The 14771-nt window shown below is 36.3% G+C and overlaps 1 protein-coding gene across 1 annotated transcript in view; it reads right to left on the bottom strand.

Moving 5' to 3' along the window:
- Window positions 1-14771, bottom strand: part of SLIT3 (slit guidance ligand 3) — a 279434-nt gene that overhangs the window by 252977 nt on the left and 11686 nt on the right. The window contains exons 2-3 of the mRNA XM_053465078.1: window positions 2276-2347; window positions 1102-1173 (exon numbers count right to left, since the gene is read on the bottom strand). Of these exons, the coding sequence (XP_053321053.1) occupies window positions 1102-1173; window positions 2276-2347 (144 nt within the window). The remainder of the gene's footprint in view (window positions 1-1101; window positions 1174-2275; window positions 2348-14771) is intronic.

Raw genomic sequence — 14771 nt, 5'->3', positions numbered from 1 at the left:
TATCTTTGTTCTTTTATCTGGGAAAGACCCAAAATACAAACCTACCAACTCAATTTACATGTACCATTAACACCTCTAATTTAAGTAACAAGAAATGTATTAGATCATTCTATTTGAATTTATAAAACAAATCCTGAATTCTGAAATAATAATAATAATAATAATTATTATTATCAAACAGCTAAACTGGCATTTAAACAAAAGTGTGGTTTTAGATCTTGATGTAATTGTAATAGATGTGTTTTAAGTTGATCATATCTGTTCATATCAGCAGCCTATGTGTTTCAGTTCCTAAAACATGCAAAATGAAGGCTTGCTTAACAGCGACATAATCTTTCTACAGTCCAACCAGCTCCAAGGCGCGCTGAAAGCCAACGTGGATGCTTGAAAGGGACACAGCAGTTACCAGAATCCAGAGGCATAATGTCTACCCACAGTATAACACTATGTCTATATATATGTCTATATCCACTAAATAAAGAACCATTTTACCTTTATATGTATACTGCTATTCTATAACTATTGATAAGAGGCCTCTGACGGGGCTTCTTGGATTTAAAAATGATTAAACTACGTAAATCCAATACCGACAAGAGGGAGAAGTCTGGGTAGCCAACCCTGGTACGCTGAACAGACTGCTTTAATAATTGTTATGATGGTTTCTCAAACTATTTACTGAATATATATATATATAATTCATATTCATGTTTGAAAGATTGTTATAATTTAAAATATGTTCCAATGGCAGGAGACAATAAATAGTTTTATAGCGGAATAAAATAAAACAGTAGTACTCCCAAAGCAGGGAAACGCCTCATGTTGAAGGCATTACAACCCACTAATGTATATTTGATAGATAATGAGAATGTGTAACATTTTAATTTTGTTCCTACTTAGAATGTCAGTAACAGCCCATCGTTATGAAGACAAAAAATACAATAAATAGGGCTTGTGAAACATAAAGTGCTGAAATCTCTTTAAGTTTAATTTTTCACTGAATTTGGTTGGGATGGTAAGAAATATATGCTTTGTATTAATAATAACCTTCCATCAAAGAATATATAGACATTAAAAATTCAGGTAAGATTAAGGAACACTTACATTCGCTCCAGTTGCTTTAATTCTTGAAATGCTCCTCTTTCTATGATGCTGATCTGATTATCTTCTAAATGACTGCAATCAGAGAAATAACTAATTATTTCATGAAAAAAAATCTATATTGCTTTAATCGTAGATGCGGTAGGTATTCACAGGGAACTGCTGATCAGCTGTGGTGGTTGAGAAATGTCATCATGGTGTGTCATCTATGCATTTTCACTGAAGAAACATACTGGGGTCAATTCCTTATAATGCATGGTTACATTTTAAATTTACGACTCAACTACAATTTTCTGGGGGTTTATTCACAAATCCAACAGTGCCCCATACTGTGCAGTTTGGGACTGCTGGTTGGATATGGCCCCAACCTACATGAGCATTAAAACGTAACATGCAGCCATGCATTTCCAGCCGTCGGCCACTAAAGTCATGAGGCAGCTGCTAGCCTTAAAGTGCCAGTTCCACTCCTTAATTGCCAGTCCAGCCGTGATTAGCATTGTGGTTTTGAATTGCTGAATTGATTATTCATGATTAAAGGTCAATCCCAGTGGGCTTGTCTTGTGACAAGATTCTGGCTAATGCCTTATGATGCATTATTAAATGGGTGATTAGACTTTCAAGGAATCTAATTGATTTAACTATGCAGTGTAGAGGCTAATCAAGCTCTACTTGGTTGAAGCTCACGAGGACTGGCCGTTCATAACATATAGCAAATTATTTAAGTATGCCAACTATTTTTTCCCATGTCTTGCCTCCTAATGCCTTCAAAAACCCTGCAGCCTGCTCTGATTTTGCCTGGATATGAACTGTTCAATGTCAACATTCTGGTCCTTGTTGGGTAGGGTTGTGACATAGCATTATGTCACACCATGCCCACATGGCATGTCAAGAGGCAAATCACACCCTGCCAATATAAAGCCCTACCTAGCTTGAAGATGTGCAAATTCCGTTTCGAAGAGAAGCGGTCTTTGTGTTTGCGTATGTGTGGACTGTCAGTGAAGATAATATACATTATAGACAAGTCAGTGAAAACGTTCTTGTGTACTATGCTGATTGAACATTAAAAATAAGCACATATTCAAATTCCCAATTAAAAGACAATGATTTGACTTTAGAGTCATTGACTTTTTTTGTGTATGCTTTTTGAATGCCCCTGGCACATCTTCTAAAAACTTACAGCACGCGAAGATTTTTCAGTCCGGCAAAATCCATTTTTGTGATCCTTGTAATGTTATTTTTGTCTAGATCCCTGTAAAAAGAAGAAAAAAAACACAATTAAAATAATAATACCACCAATAACAACACACATAACTAATATAACTAATATAAATATCAAACCTTTCATGTAGTGTGTTTATGCTTTATATGAATTTTAGAGTTCACAACATATGAAGAAAAAAATATATAGTTTGTTGAGGTATTTGTGTAATTTCTACATAGGAACACAATGTTCTTCTGTACAGTAGTACTTTTCTTGGCTTGGTAACTTTAAGGAAAGTGATTAGCGTGTCATTATGAAAAGGACAGCCACAGTGGAAATGTGGATAATAACAGTGTTATCGGAGACAGTGCTGATGATGCTGTACTGGTAACTTCCCGGCCATAATCCCGACCACACAAAGCTCCCACAGTAATAATATAATATGGTGAGCCATAACGGACTCTGTTCTAGGTCATAAGGAAAGTGTAAACAAAATCAGGTGCCTATACCATAAAGTCACCCATCACAAAATACTACAAAAAATGATGAGGATTCAGCTTTAAGCAGATCATCTAGAAAGGTTAATCTACAATGATGTTAATTTTGTTAATATAATATTAGTTTCTAACAAAGTTAAAGGTTAATATGTGTGTTTCACATACAACATAGACATACAAGGTAAAACATGGTGTTAATACATAAAACCTTTACTGCTAATTACTGGTTGTGTCATTTTAGGTATATAAAAGCCCAAAAGAAAAGGAAATTTAAATTACTTTTTATTTCACTCCTATAATAACAGTGCCAGGGGCGGAAATTCAACCGGATGAAAGAAACGTACATGAGAATCGGCTCCAGGAACATAAGATTATCCAGAATGAAATGAATAGGGACCTAACCCTGTGATTACTGCCTTAGGATAGTAGCAGGCAGGCATCCAGGTACCGCAGTTACAATTTTCTCCAACTTCTTTGTACTACTGATGCTCAACTCAAACATATATATATTTATATATACAGGTATATATATATCTTCAGGAAAAATGGGCTGACGAGATGGGGCTTCTTATTCCATGATTAATTCTGTGCACTTTAATGCAAATGATAGCTGAGTCCCACTTAAGTGGTCTTTTTTCTGTCCACTTGTGAAAATTAATGGAAGGATTCAGCCTCGGGCCTATACATTTCCCTGCCCCAAGGTTCTCCCCAGATAGCACTTGTGACTGCACATGTGCACTATACTCACATGCTAGTTTCAGAGGCTCTAATGATATTCCCTGTGCATATGTGTAGAAAGCACTCCCACTGATTTCACTGAAAGTGATTGCCTGCCATTGACCGTCTGCCTCAAGCGTCCAATAGTGATGTGAAACTTGGACTGCAGAGAGGGTGGTGCACTTATCCTTATGGTAAGTGGCTTTTAAAAAAAATATATAAAAAAGAAAGACATTTTTGAATATTAAAGTACTTGCTAAATACTTTAATAAGCATTCCTTAATGGTCGGGCTGTGGTATACCTGATGAGGGAATGGGTACAAAAAATAATCATGCAAAACTCAAAACTATTACCACATGTCTGCTACATATAACTATGGCAAAATAAGAATAATCTTTAGTGTGTTCTTCAATATAGTAAGAAGCATCATTACCTATAACAAGAAAAGAATGCCTGATTCAGCACGTTTAGGCCACTAGATGGTAAACGCCCTCAAGCCACATGACATTAATGTAATAGAATTAGTAAAGTTTTTAAATGACTTGGGATTCTATAACATGAGAATATCTGAAGAGTTGACCAACCTCAGGGGTACCGCTTTGCCCTAAGAGAGTGTGGTTCGCTCACACACCTACTCCTTGTCTGTTACTCTCCTTTCAATTTACTTTTCCCTTTACTTTTACAGTTCCTGCTAACTCTTCACCCTAACCCCACCCATTGTAGTCCTCTTGGGTTCAAAAAGATGGTTTACAGTCAGGCATGCTACATATACCCAAACTGAGTCTCTGGTAGTTAATTACAGCACACACAGCTTTATAAATCACAACCCTTTCATATATATTCCACCTAATACACTTTTATCTTGTCTGAAAGTACTTGACACGCTATACCTTAACAGATTATGTTTAAAATCCATTTAGCATTTAGGCTGATAGTGTTTTATTGTAAGCCTTTGTTTGCACAAAAAAAGAGGCATTTTAGCATATGCTGATGATTTTATGAATTTGGTAAAATCTGTAAATCTTTACAGCTTTCACATTTTTTTGTTTTCATAAGTGCATTTAGTGTTTTTAGTTTGGATTTAAAGCTCTTACATAAATACACAGGGAAAGGTTGATGGAAAGCAGTGTCGCTTAGTAAGGTTATATGGAATGCCAGCTCTGTGAAAATAGGAAAGAGTGAGCAACAGATTGTAGTGATTTCATTGAGAATATAAACAGGGATTAGAAGGCATGGGCTGACTGTGTGTCTAACACAAACACAATTTCACGTTTAGGAAGAGCTGTGGAATAAACAGAAATTAGCGCAATCACATGTCGATGATTAACAACTACAATTTTGATACATAATCTAATATTTGGAACAAGAATCAAGAACAACACTTAAATAACTAGCTCACAATCCTTCACTCTGGACTTATTTTTATTTTATTTTTCTGTTACATTAATCATTTTACAAAAAACATTTCTCCTCAAAATATCACAGTTGGCAACCACACAAGAAGGGTTTTCTAGAAAGTTGTGGTTTACAGAACACCAGAGGACCCCTTGTTCTTCCACTGTGGTCCCTGGGCCCAGAGATGTGTTCTGCTCAAGAAAGAGTAGACTAGACCTAGGACAGCAGCCCCTTTGCCACTAAACCAAGAGCAGCTGCTGCTCAATAAGATCATTACAAGGGAGATTTCTGATCTCAACCATCAGCCCATTACACCATTGTTGACTATGCCTAGGCAGCAAAAATTCCATAGCACACTGTTCTACACATATGGAACGTCGTTAGGACAATGGCTGTGGAGGGAGCAACTGGGAGTACTGCTCTGGGTCGGGTCTAAGGCACCCCAGGAATTTATAAGTTGTCTCCAATGATAAACCAGTGTAAGAAAGAGGGTATTTGCCTTCAAACGACGTTTAACTTTTGCACGTTGACAAAGTGACCTTCTTGGGGTAGTTGGAGGACACAGGCATCAACACATTATAAGGCAGCAGGAAGGTCTTTGGGTCACTGTTATCTTTCAAATGAAATATGTAAGGCATGTGTTAGCAGCATTATCCTGAGGGATAAATAAGCACAATCACTTAAGAAGGCGCAAGGGACGGATTTTCATAGATTTCTATATGAACAGCTGCATAGTTGTTCCTCAACCAACAGTAACCACTAATAGAGCAACACTTCAGGAGGCAAACATATAGTAAAATTAGAGGCATCAAAGGTAACATTAACTCACTATTAGTGGATATTATCTGAAATTGGTATTTACTGAATATATTACTAAAATAGAATTTGAATTTCTACAAATATTCAGTGTCTAGATACAGTGATGAAAGCAGCTAATGAGTTATGTATTTGGTTCACTAGGCTTACAAGGTAGAAGTAGTACATACATGCATCCAACTGCCTGTGATTCCTTTGTTAGTAAAGAATATCTATACTGTATATACATACATACACTACAGTTCACTGTTTTCATGGAAAACAAGAACATTTCTAGCTGTAACATAATTGCAAAAGGGTTTTCTAATGACCAATTAGCCTTTTAAACTTAAACTTTGACTAGCGAACACAACGGGCCATTGCAATACAGTAGTGGTGGTTGCTGATAAAAGGCCTCTGTACGGATATGAACACTTCATGTTATTTTAAAGGACAAAACCCCAAAATATTGTTTATTGTTTTTGAATGGTAGTATATATATATATATATATATATATATATATATATATATTTATATTTATATATTTATATTTATATATTATGTTTTGAAGCAATATACATTAATCTGAAAACTTCTTAACAGACAAAACTTTGTGATTACTATGCATGTGCTAAATTGCTTGTCTTGTTTGGATTAGTAATTTACAAGGATGTTTGTTTATCTATGCGGTTATTCGAAATACAGAATCCTATACCCTAACATTCTTCTCTGTAGAATAGTTATTCTGAATATTCAGATGATAGATTTTCCATAATTTATTCCTCACAGTAATGGCCACAGTCAATCACAATGTTTGTGAGTATCTGTGTTGTCATTTGAGCAAACAATGTGACAGAAAAATAGATTTGGCTTTAGGAAAGAAATAATCAGATCATATAAAATAGAAACACATTCACATTTAACACGTTAGCCGTTTCTTTCCAGAAGTCGGTCTTATGTTTTCCCTGGCCAAAAGCACCATGTTCCAGGAGATCAATGGTTTCGGCCGGGAAGAGGAAACAAGAAGGCAGTACGAAGGAATGGAGGCCTCACTGCCAATCATATTCCTGTTTGGGATTAAGTTTTAACATTACGGTATGAATCAGTAATTCATAGCATGGTAACGCACGGTATTAAATGTCATTTTTTTCTACAAAGCTTAACATGATATGAAACCGGTCAGATTTCTTTTCTGGATTGATATAACCCTTGTTTTCCTCAATAGAATACCATATTATCATCTCCTCCTATAGTCACCCAAATTCTCCCACATAGCAAAGGCATGCTATCCTATCCTGCAAAACACTGTCATGGGGACCAGGGGAAGGTAATCAAGTGTCAGTCAAACAAACAGTGCAGGCCCTCTTGGGTAGACTCAATGAAACTGAATGTAAGTAGTATTATTTACTAAAAAGTGGCCCAATAATAAAATAGCCCAAGACACAACTGGTAGAGAAAATGATCCATGTACACTAAAATATTTAAAATGAAACCGCCTAGCCCCCTTGCCAGCTGCCCCTTCTAGAGACCTATAAACTTTTAAGACAGATTGGCCTGTTTGCCGAATTAAAATAAAAGATATATGCTGGAATTATAAGAGACCAGAGAAGTAGGGATACATTTTACTGGTGGCGTACAAATATGTAGTTAATCGTTTCCATGGGGCGTAGGGATATGTAATTTTCTAGTAACTGTATCAAAAAGATTTATTATGACATAATAACAGCTAGATCACTACAAGTGTTTAGCCATTTTTTTTTTATTTTAATATGAGAGATGTATATCTCCTTTCAGCAACAGTAAAGTATTTTTAACAATGATAAAAAGGGTTTATGATCGATCTGACAATAGATTTGTCAAAGACTGTAAAAAACATTTGCTTGCAAAGGATATGTTACCAGTTTAAAACATCAATCACCTGTATGGTGAAACTATTACGCACCAGTACAGTAGAATCTTTTTATGCTCTACGAAAATGTCCCATGATGAGTCACGCCAAAGACAGCTGAGGATTTGCGCTGTGGAATGCCTCGCTGCCAATCATATCGCTGCTTGGGATTAAGTTTTAACATTACGGTATGAATCAGTAATTTATAGCAGGGTAACACACGGTATTAAATGTCATATTTTCTATAAAGCTTAACATGATATAAAACCGGTCAGATTACTGGCTGTTCTGGACTGATATAACTCTTGTTTTCCTCAAAAGAATACCTTATTATCATCTCCTTCTATAGTCACCAAAAATCCCACATATAGTTGTATGCCAGTCAAAGGCATGCTGCCCTGCTTGTTTATAGTTTAATAATAATGATGTATTTACTGTCCTAATACTAACATCATCTTAAATTACAGGATAAGATTATTTAACCCTTATCGTGCTAGCTATGTACAAAAGGACTGATATGCTGATCAGGATTCTCAGGGTCACACAGTCCGGAACGGACTCTTTACTATTATTATATTAAAAACTGACAGTTGACGCTTTATTTCTGTCATTCATTTAAGGTTTGGTTGAGTTTATAGATAGTGTTGATCTGCAGACCAAAGCATTCTACGTAACATCGAGTTAACATGTGTTGCATAGAGCATAGAGGGAACACCTGTATATACAAGTATATAATGTTTATTTCAAGAGTCTCAGGGACGGCTCATTTAGAAACTTCACAGGTATGCTAACGTGTACCACGTATGTAGTAACACTCAAGGGTCACCTCTCTGTAGCCAGGTAGAAAACATTCTAGTAGTGCAGGTCATGGCAAGACATCTGTTATAGAGGAAATATAGGCATTTAATGTTAAACATGCTCCTCTGAACAGAAGAGAAAAATAATCAGCAGCTTCTTTAAACATAAAAATAAAGTGTGATCTCTCCCGTTAGGCGGCGATCAGTTCATGGAGCCAGCAGTCTAATATGGCTGCTTGCTACCATGGTAACAAACACTGGGGTCAGTGGGATTAAAGTGTCAGCACACTAATTGATAAAATTAAATAGTAGTGATTTCATATTTCTTTCTCATTCTATTTTTGAATGAAGATATTTTATGTATAGGATTTACTGTATCTATTATCAATAACACTAAAAAGTGTTCCTTGCAACACATGTTAACTCGATGTTACGTAGAATGCTTTGGTCTGCAGATCAACACTATCCATAAACTCAACCAAACCTTAAATGAATGACAGAAATAAAAAAACACAACTAAACAGATCAAGAGAACAACTCGTGTGGTTAACGATTCCCCCCAAATCATCAGTGTAAGTGATTCACAAATACCTTCTAGTGTATTCAAGAATTGTCCATAACTGCCAACGACAGGAAACATGTAATCTTTAACGTCTTTTCAATGAAGAAACTATGCCTGCAGCTAACATACTGGTAATTTTCTGTATCTCTATTTGGACTACCTTTCTAGTTATCCAGGCACTGATGGCATGGGTCTACAGTATAGTACTGTATTTTGTGATCTGTTTTTTAATAAAATTACATATTACAATATGTATTTACTAAAAATGTGATGTCTGGAATTCAGAGCTGGACCAGCTAAGAAGCAGTGTCTTCTTAAGGTTTTTGAGTCTAGAAAGACACTTCCTAGCACCTGTGGTATATGAAGAATGATTCTGATTAGGACCTTTGAGTAGGCACTGGTGAATAGGCCAATAATTTCCCTTGAGGTTTAAGATCCCTTTTTAATTCAATCAGTGTTCTTACAACAGAGCAGATGAGTCTTCTGCAGCAGAATAATGTTCCATGCACACACAGCCTATGTGTTTGTACAGAACTCTATTCTTAGGATCAAGATTATTGTTGACTGGAAACATCCTTATGATTATGGACTATATTATTAGATTTAGCAGAAATACTGACGGGAAGAATAAATATCCTTGTTTACTGTTTTACAGAATAAGGTCATCCAGGAGACATCAGAGCAATGCACTTTTTCCAAATGTTTTATTTCTTCAAAGAAACTTTTGCCGAGGATTTGTGAAAACGCCCTTATATTAAGATGAACTATAATACTGTTGTGTATGTTAAATTTAATGAAGCTGGGCTATTTGCACTTAATCCTGGTAAATTCTTGGCTATTATTAACAGGAAAAAGAACCAATTTGCCAAGACATTTTTTAAAATACAGTCAGAGGATTATTGGCGTGCTTTCAGTTCGTTATTCGCAGGGTACACAAACTAGATTAGTTTAACTCATTTTTTGTTAAATTAATACCTTCCCAAGTAAAACTATAACATGCAGTATAGCTAAGTCTCAATTCAAATACAATTACATTGTAAGAAACATGAGATCTATTCAAAATGTAAAATATTCATTCTAGCAGTATTTCCAGACAATGTGTAAAGCCAGCTAACCTTGTACATCATTTACCCTTGGCAAAAGGGCTTTTTGATTTTACTACAGTAGGTCAGAACTAGGGTTTTTTCAGCGCCAGAAATCAACAGTGATCACAGAATTTAAATGAAAATTGGTAATTTACTGGACCACTTCCTCTGTTAAGTTATAAGCACTATCCCACTGAAATTGAAGCTAATAAATTCTGCCGAAGAAAACAATAATAATAAAATGAGGATTAATCTTGGTCATGTTTTATTTACAAAACTGATGATATTTTCTTCAAAACTATTCAAGCGCGTGTTTTTTAAATATAAACATTGTTGTTCCTGCACGTGGTGTATCCTGATTCCTAACTGTACTTACAGTTGGCAAAGGATGTTATTTTAACCAATGGCTTATGAATAAGTGTTATTCAATAACTCTTTGTTCTTCAAAAACGCCTCTGACAAGTCAACCAGAGAAATTTTCGAGAAAGTCAACTTTTGTTTAGAAGCAAATCAATGCTTCAAAAGAAAATCACTATAATCTGGGCACATTCAATAAACCACTGAGCGCTATGTGAAGAGTGACAAAACAATGTTTATAAAATGTTTCTTAAATAAGGCCGTTGTTCCATGCAGCGATAAACATGGTTTTAATAAAACGCAGAACCGGCTTTGTGCTTGCCAACTAAACATTAGGACACTTTAAATCATGCTTTGCTGTCTGTTTTGAAGTGAATGCTCTCCCAAGAATTTCATGTATATATATATATATATATATATATATATATATATATATATATATATATATATATATATCTATATATATATATATATCTATATATCTATATATATATATATATATATATATATATAAAAAAATACATTTTATTTATAGAGCACCAGTAGATTCCATAGTGCTATTATAATAGGGGAGAAAAATAACTGCAACATTACAAATTTCAATATAACAACTATAACATGATCAAATGTAAGACATCTGGTACAGAAGGAGACGAGGAGTATGCTCCTGAGACCATCCAATAGTGGGAGCCATGGGTGTCTGGTGGGGGGGGCTTCCACCCCTAGAACTTCAAAGGGGCCCACTTGAGCAGCAGAAGGGGAGAGAAAACCAGTAGGCTGTTAAGAGTAGGTTAACTAGAGAGATTAGAAAAAAAAACACCTTGCAGCAAAAATTTATTTAATTCTGTACACCCCCTTGCTGTCAGAGTGGTTTGGTCTGCTCTCTTCCTCTCCCTCTAGCTAGTTAGTCTCCTCCCCTTCACCCTGGCAGCTGCTCCTTCACAGGTACAGAGTCACTGCCTGGGCAGAGACACAGTTTGCAAACATGTATTCTAGAGGTAAAGACTACATTTCCCATGGCTCACAGCCAGTCTGGTACGTTAAGCATCATAGGAAAAGGAGTGCTCAACAATTGGAGTGCCAACGCTTTGCCTTTATATCTTTATGGATAGGTACTGCAGCTGCTGTGCAATGCACATCTTATATGTAATAACTTTGAGTGCCAAACGTTAGCCACAACTGCTGAAAAACTACCAAGTGTCTTATTTGGGCACTGAGCTTTTATGTCCCTTTTTACGACCCTTTTACTACCCCCTTTTTTGTGATGCCTGAGAATGTTTACTATGCATTATAGAGTTACACCACACAACATTAGCATTTCTTGACTGCATCTCCCATGATGTTGAGCAAGCTACACTACTAGTTGATTATGATGAGAATAGTAGCTAGTAACTGCTGTGCATTGGGCTTTGCCCCCTCCCTTGGAAAAAATCTTGCAGACACCCATGGTGGGAGTTTACAATGTCTTCAGAACCCTTACTAGAAATTGTAACATTTTGTTCTGTATGATATTTTATTTTGAACAATGAAACTTAAAATCGGTAATTGTAACTATTTTTTCTATGTATGTATACCACTACTGGTATCTACTCCTCCTCCAGGTTGATTAAAGCCCTTATGAGATTGGAAGACAGAAGGTGTTTCCATAACACATACTTCTCTGTCTGATTTACTATAGGCCATTGGTGATTAAGGGGCCAAGGTTTTCTCCCCTCCACAGGTGCAGCCTACTCTGTAACACCCCACTACTTTAGTCCGCAGGTTTTCCCTGCTCCGAAATCACAATCATTGCCTACTTCATGACCAAGGAGCTGTGCAGCAGTGAGCTGAGGAAGGGGACCCTTGATTATGCCAGATAAGGGCCAGTGGGGCCTGACACACATGACTAAAACTTCCAGCCATGCCTAGCAAAGTACTGCTGCTGATAGCACAACATATACCAATTTTTACATAAATGCAATATGGAGCTCCAGTCCCAAAGAGTAAAGTTAATCTCTGCCACTTAGCTACTATTGTCCCCAGGTATGCAAAGCAGATCATGTGGCAAGATTCTCAGTAAAAGATGCTGTCACACAAGCCAGCACGCTGTAGTTTATCTATAATACAATTACAGCACTTACTTTATGGTGTCTGGCAAGTATCAACAAAACATTTAAAGCATTAGGTAATCACCACACTAGTGAGGGCTTGGCGACATTGTGTCACTGACATACCTGGAAACTCTTCAGGTTTGATCTCTTTGCTCTTTCTCTGGACAGGAAAAGCGGCATTTAACCATGCCGACCCCTCACCCACTTTCCTTCTACTCAACACTACCCTTGCCCTACAAGACCCGTTAGACCTGCCACATGCATGGCTAGCTCCGCTCATGCAAAGCCACTCCCCCGGAAGAGATACAGCTCCAGAAAGCCTGATCTCGGAAGTCCACAGGTGTGGTCATTGACCACATTACAGATGGAGATGGATGCTCTTTGACTCTCTGCTAAAGGAAATTCATATAAAAATGTTGTGCACTGATGAGAAATTATGCCCATTTTCCTAATGGGCCAGGTGACCATAACTTCCCTTTCTAGATTACTCATTCTATGTGACATTATTAGTCACTGACCCATCAGCTGATAAGCTGATACAATATTATCAGAAGTTTAGCTATTGCGTTAAGTATCTACTGATGTCATTGTGGATCCAACCTAAGGCCAACTCATGAAAGCTCCTTGGTACAATAAGTGAAACCACCCAGTACACATAGGGCAGAAAAGTCTGAGTTTACCAGAGCTTAAAAGAATAGAAGCCTTAAAATTAAGTATAAGAAAAATAGAGATAATGTATACATTTTGTGTTACTGTTTATCATTTGCATATTAAAATCACATAATTTTGGTATTACAAATCCTGTTTAATGTAGCTACTTGGTATTACAACAGATGCTATCTCCTCCTGACTTGTTTAATTTCTACTTCGCATATTCACTCAGGCAATAGCACACTTCAATTTAACAGATTCACAGCAGCTGGATCCTTAATCCATTAAATGTGACTTCTCAGACATAAACAGGCTCTATGTAAAGTGTTTTACATCAAAGCAGACTACTTTCTCCTTTCTTTGGTAAATCAAACCTTTCATGTTCCTTTCTTATCTAATGAATATTGTAGCAGATTGTGTTTACTTTGGAAGAGTCGCGTAATGTACATTTGAGAAATAGCCTGTTTCTGTGTCATTTCACCAGCCCCCTATAGGCGTAGAGCATTCATCTTTACTCAACCACAAACCGACAGGTAACAAAAACACTGCTATTTTTATTAGCAAATGTAATGGTATATGTAAAAGGATATGTTGCATAGCCTTGTTAGCTTTAGTATCCATGTAAACCAGATTCTGTTAATATCAAATACCAAGAACATCAACCTGGGTTTGAGACATCTGCTCTTTAACACATAGAAAAAAGATGTAAAGTTGCATAATCCTTGGGAACTCAGAGATCTCTTCTTCAGATGGACCCCCTGAGGTCCTAAAAGCTTGCGTAACTTTACATCTTTTACCCGATAAAAGGTATCAACTTCAACTAAAGACTCAATTTTCTCTTGGGCTAACAAATCGTAATTAAATGGTGCCATGGTTAGGCTGGTCATATAAAATCATTCATAGAATGTATGCGGTGCTGCGGAATATGATGGTACTATAAAGAAACAATAAATAATAATAATAATACTCATCTACACACCTATTTAACTTGGATATTTTTCTCAACATTTTTGTTATCTATCTATTAGTATTTGTGCGTTGCCTTATTTCTGTTTTTAGCTATCGTATACAGAAATAAAAAGTGTAACTAACACAAGCTCTCAGACATTAAACCTTGGTATTTGAAGTAAGATCGGTTGCATAGCAATTGCCAGCCATTAATCCTCAATTAACCTATATTTCTATTGAATTGTTCTAGTGGAAAGTTCTGCTGCAACTTGGAATGTTAGAACAGAGCTGTTCAGAAACATAGGTTTAAGCTTCTTAATTCTGGAATGCCTAAGACCAAACACATAGACTGATTGTACGTCTGACTGCCTTATTGTCTTATTACATAATAAGGCAAAGGTAGTGGGGTATGAGGACCTGTGCTATCAAGTATAAAGTAAACTGTATGTAACTAAAATTTCGGAAAGAGAAACGCACAGATTATAATTTAAGTCTAATATTCATTATAAGGTTGTTCCACATATCTAAAACTTCTTGTCCTAACATTTCTCCCCCTTGAAATATACTTCCCTCTTGAACTTTGGAATCCTTACATTTACCTTTTTTCATCATAACCCCTCTCGCATTCTTCTCTTCTCCAAGCCATACATAAGAAAATCCTTAAGTCCTTCCTGATAATTTTTATCCT

The sequence above is a fragment of the Spea bombifrons genome, chromosome 4 (genome assembly GCF_027358695.1).
Source record: "Spea bombifrons isolate aSpeBom1 chromosome 4, aSpeBom1.2.pri, whole genome shotgun sequence".
NCBI lineage: Eukaryota > Metazoa > Chordata > Amphibia > Anura > Pelobatidae > Spea > Spea bombifrons.
The sequence above is the reverse complement of the archived record's forward strand: the minus strand, read 5'-3'. Positions and strand labels throughout refer to the sequence as shown.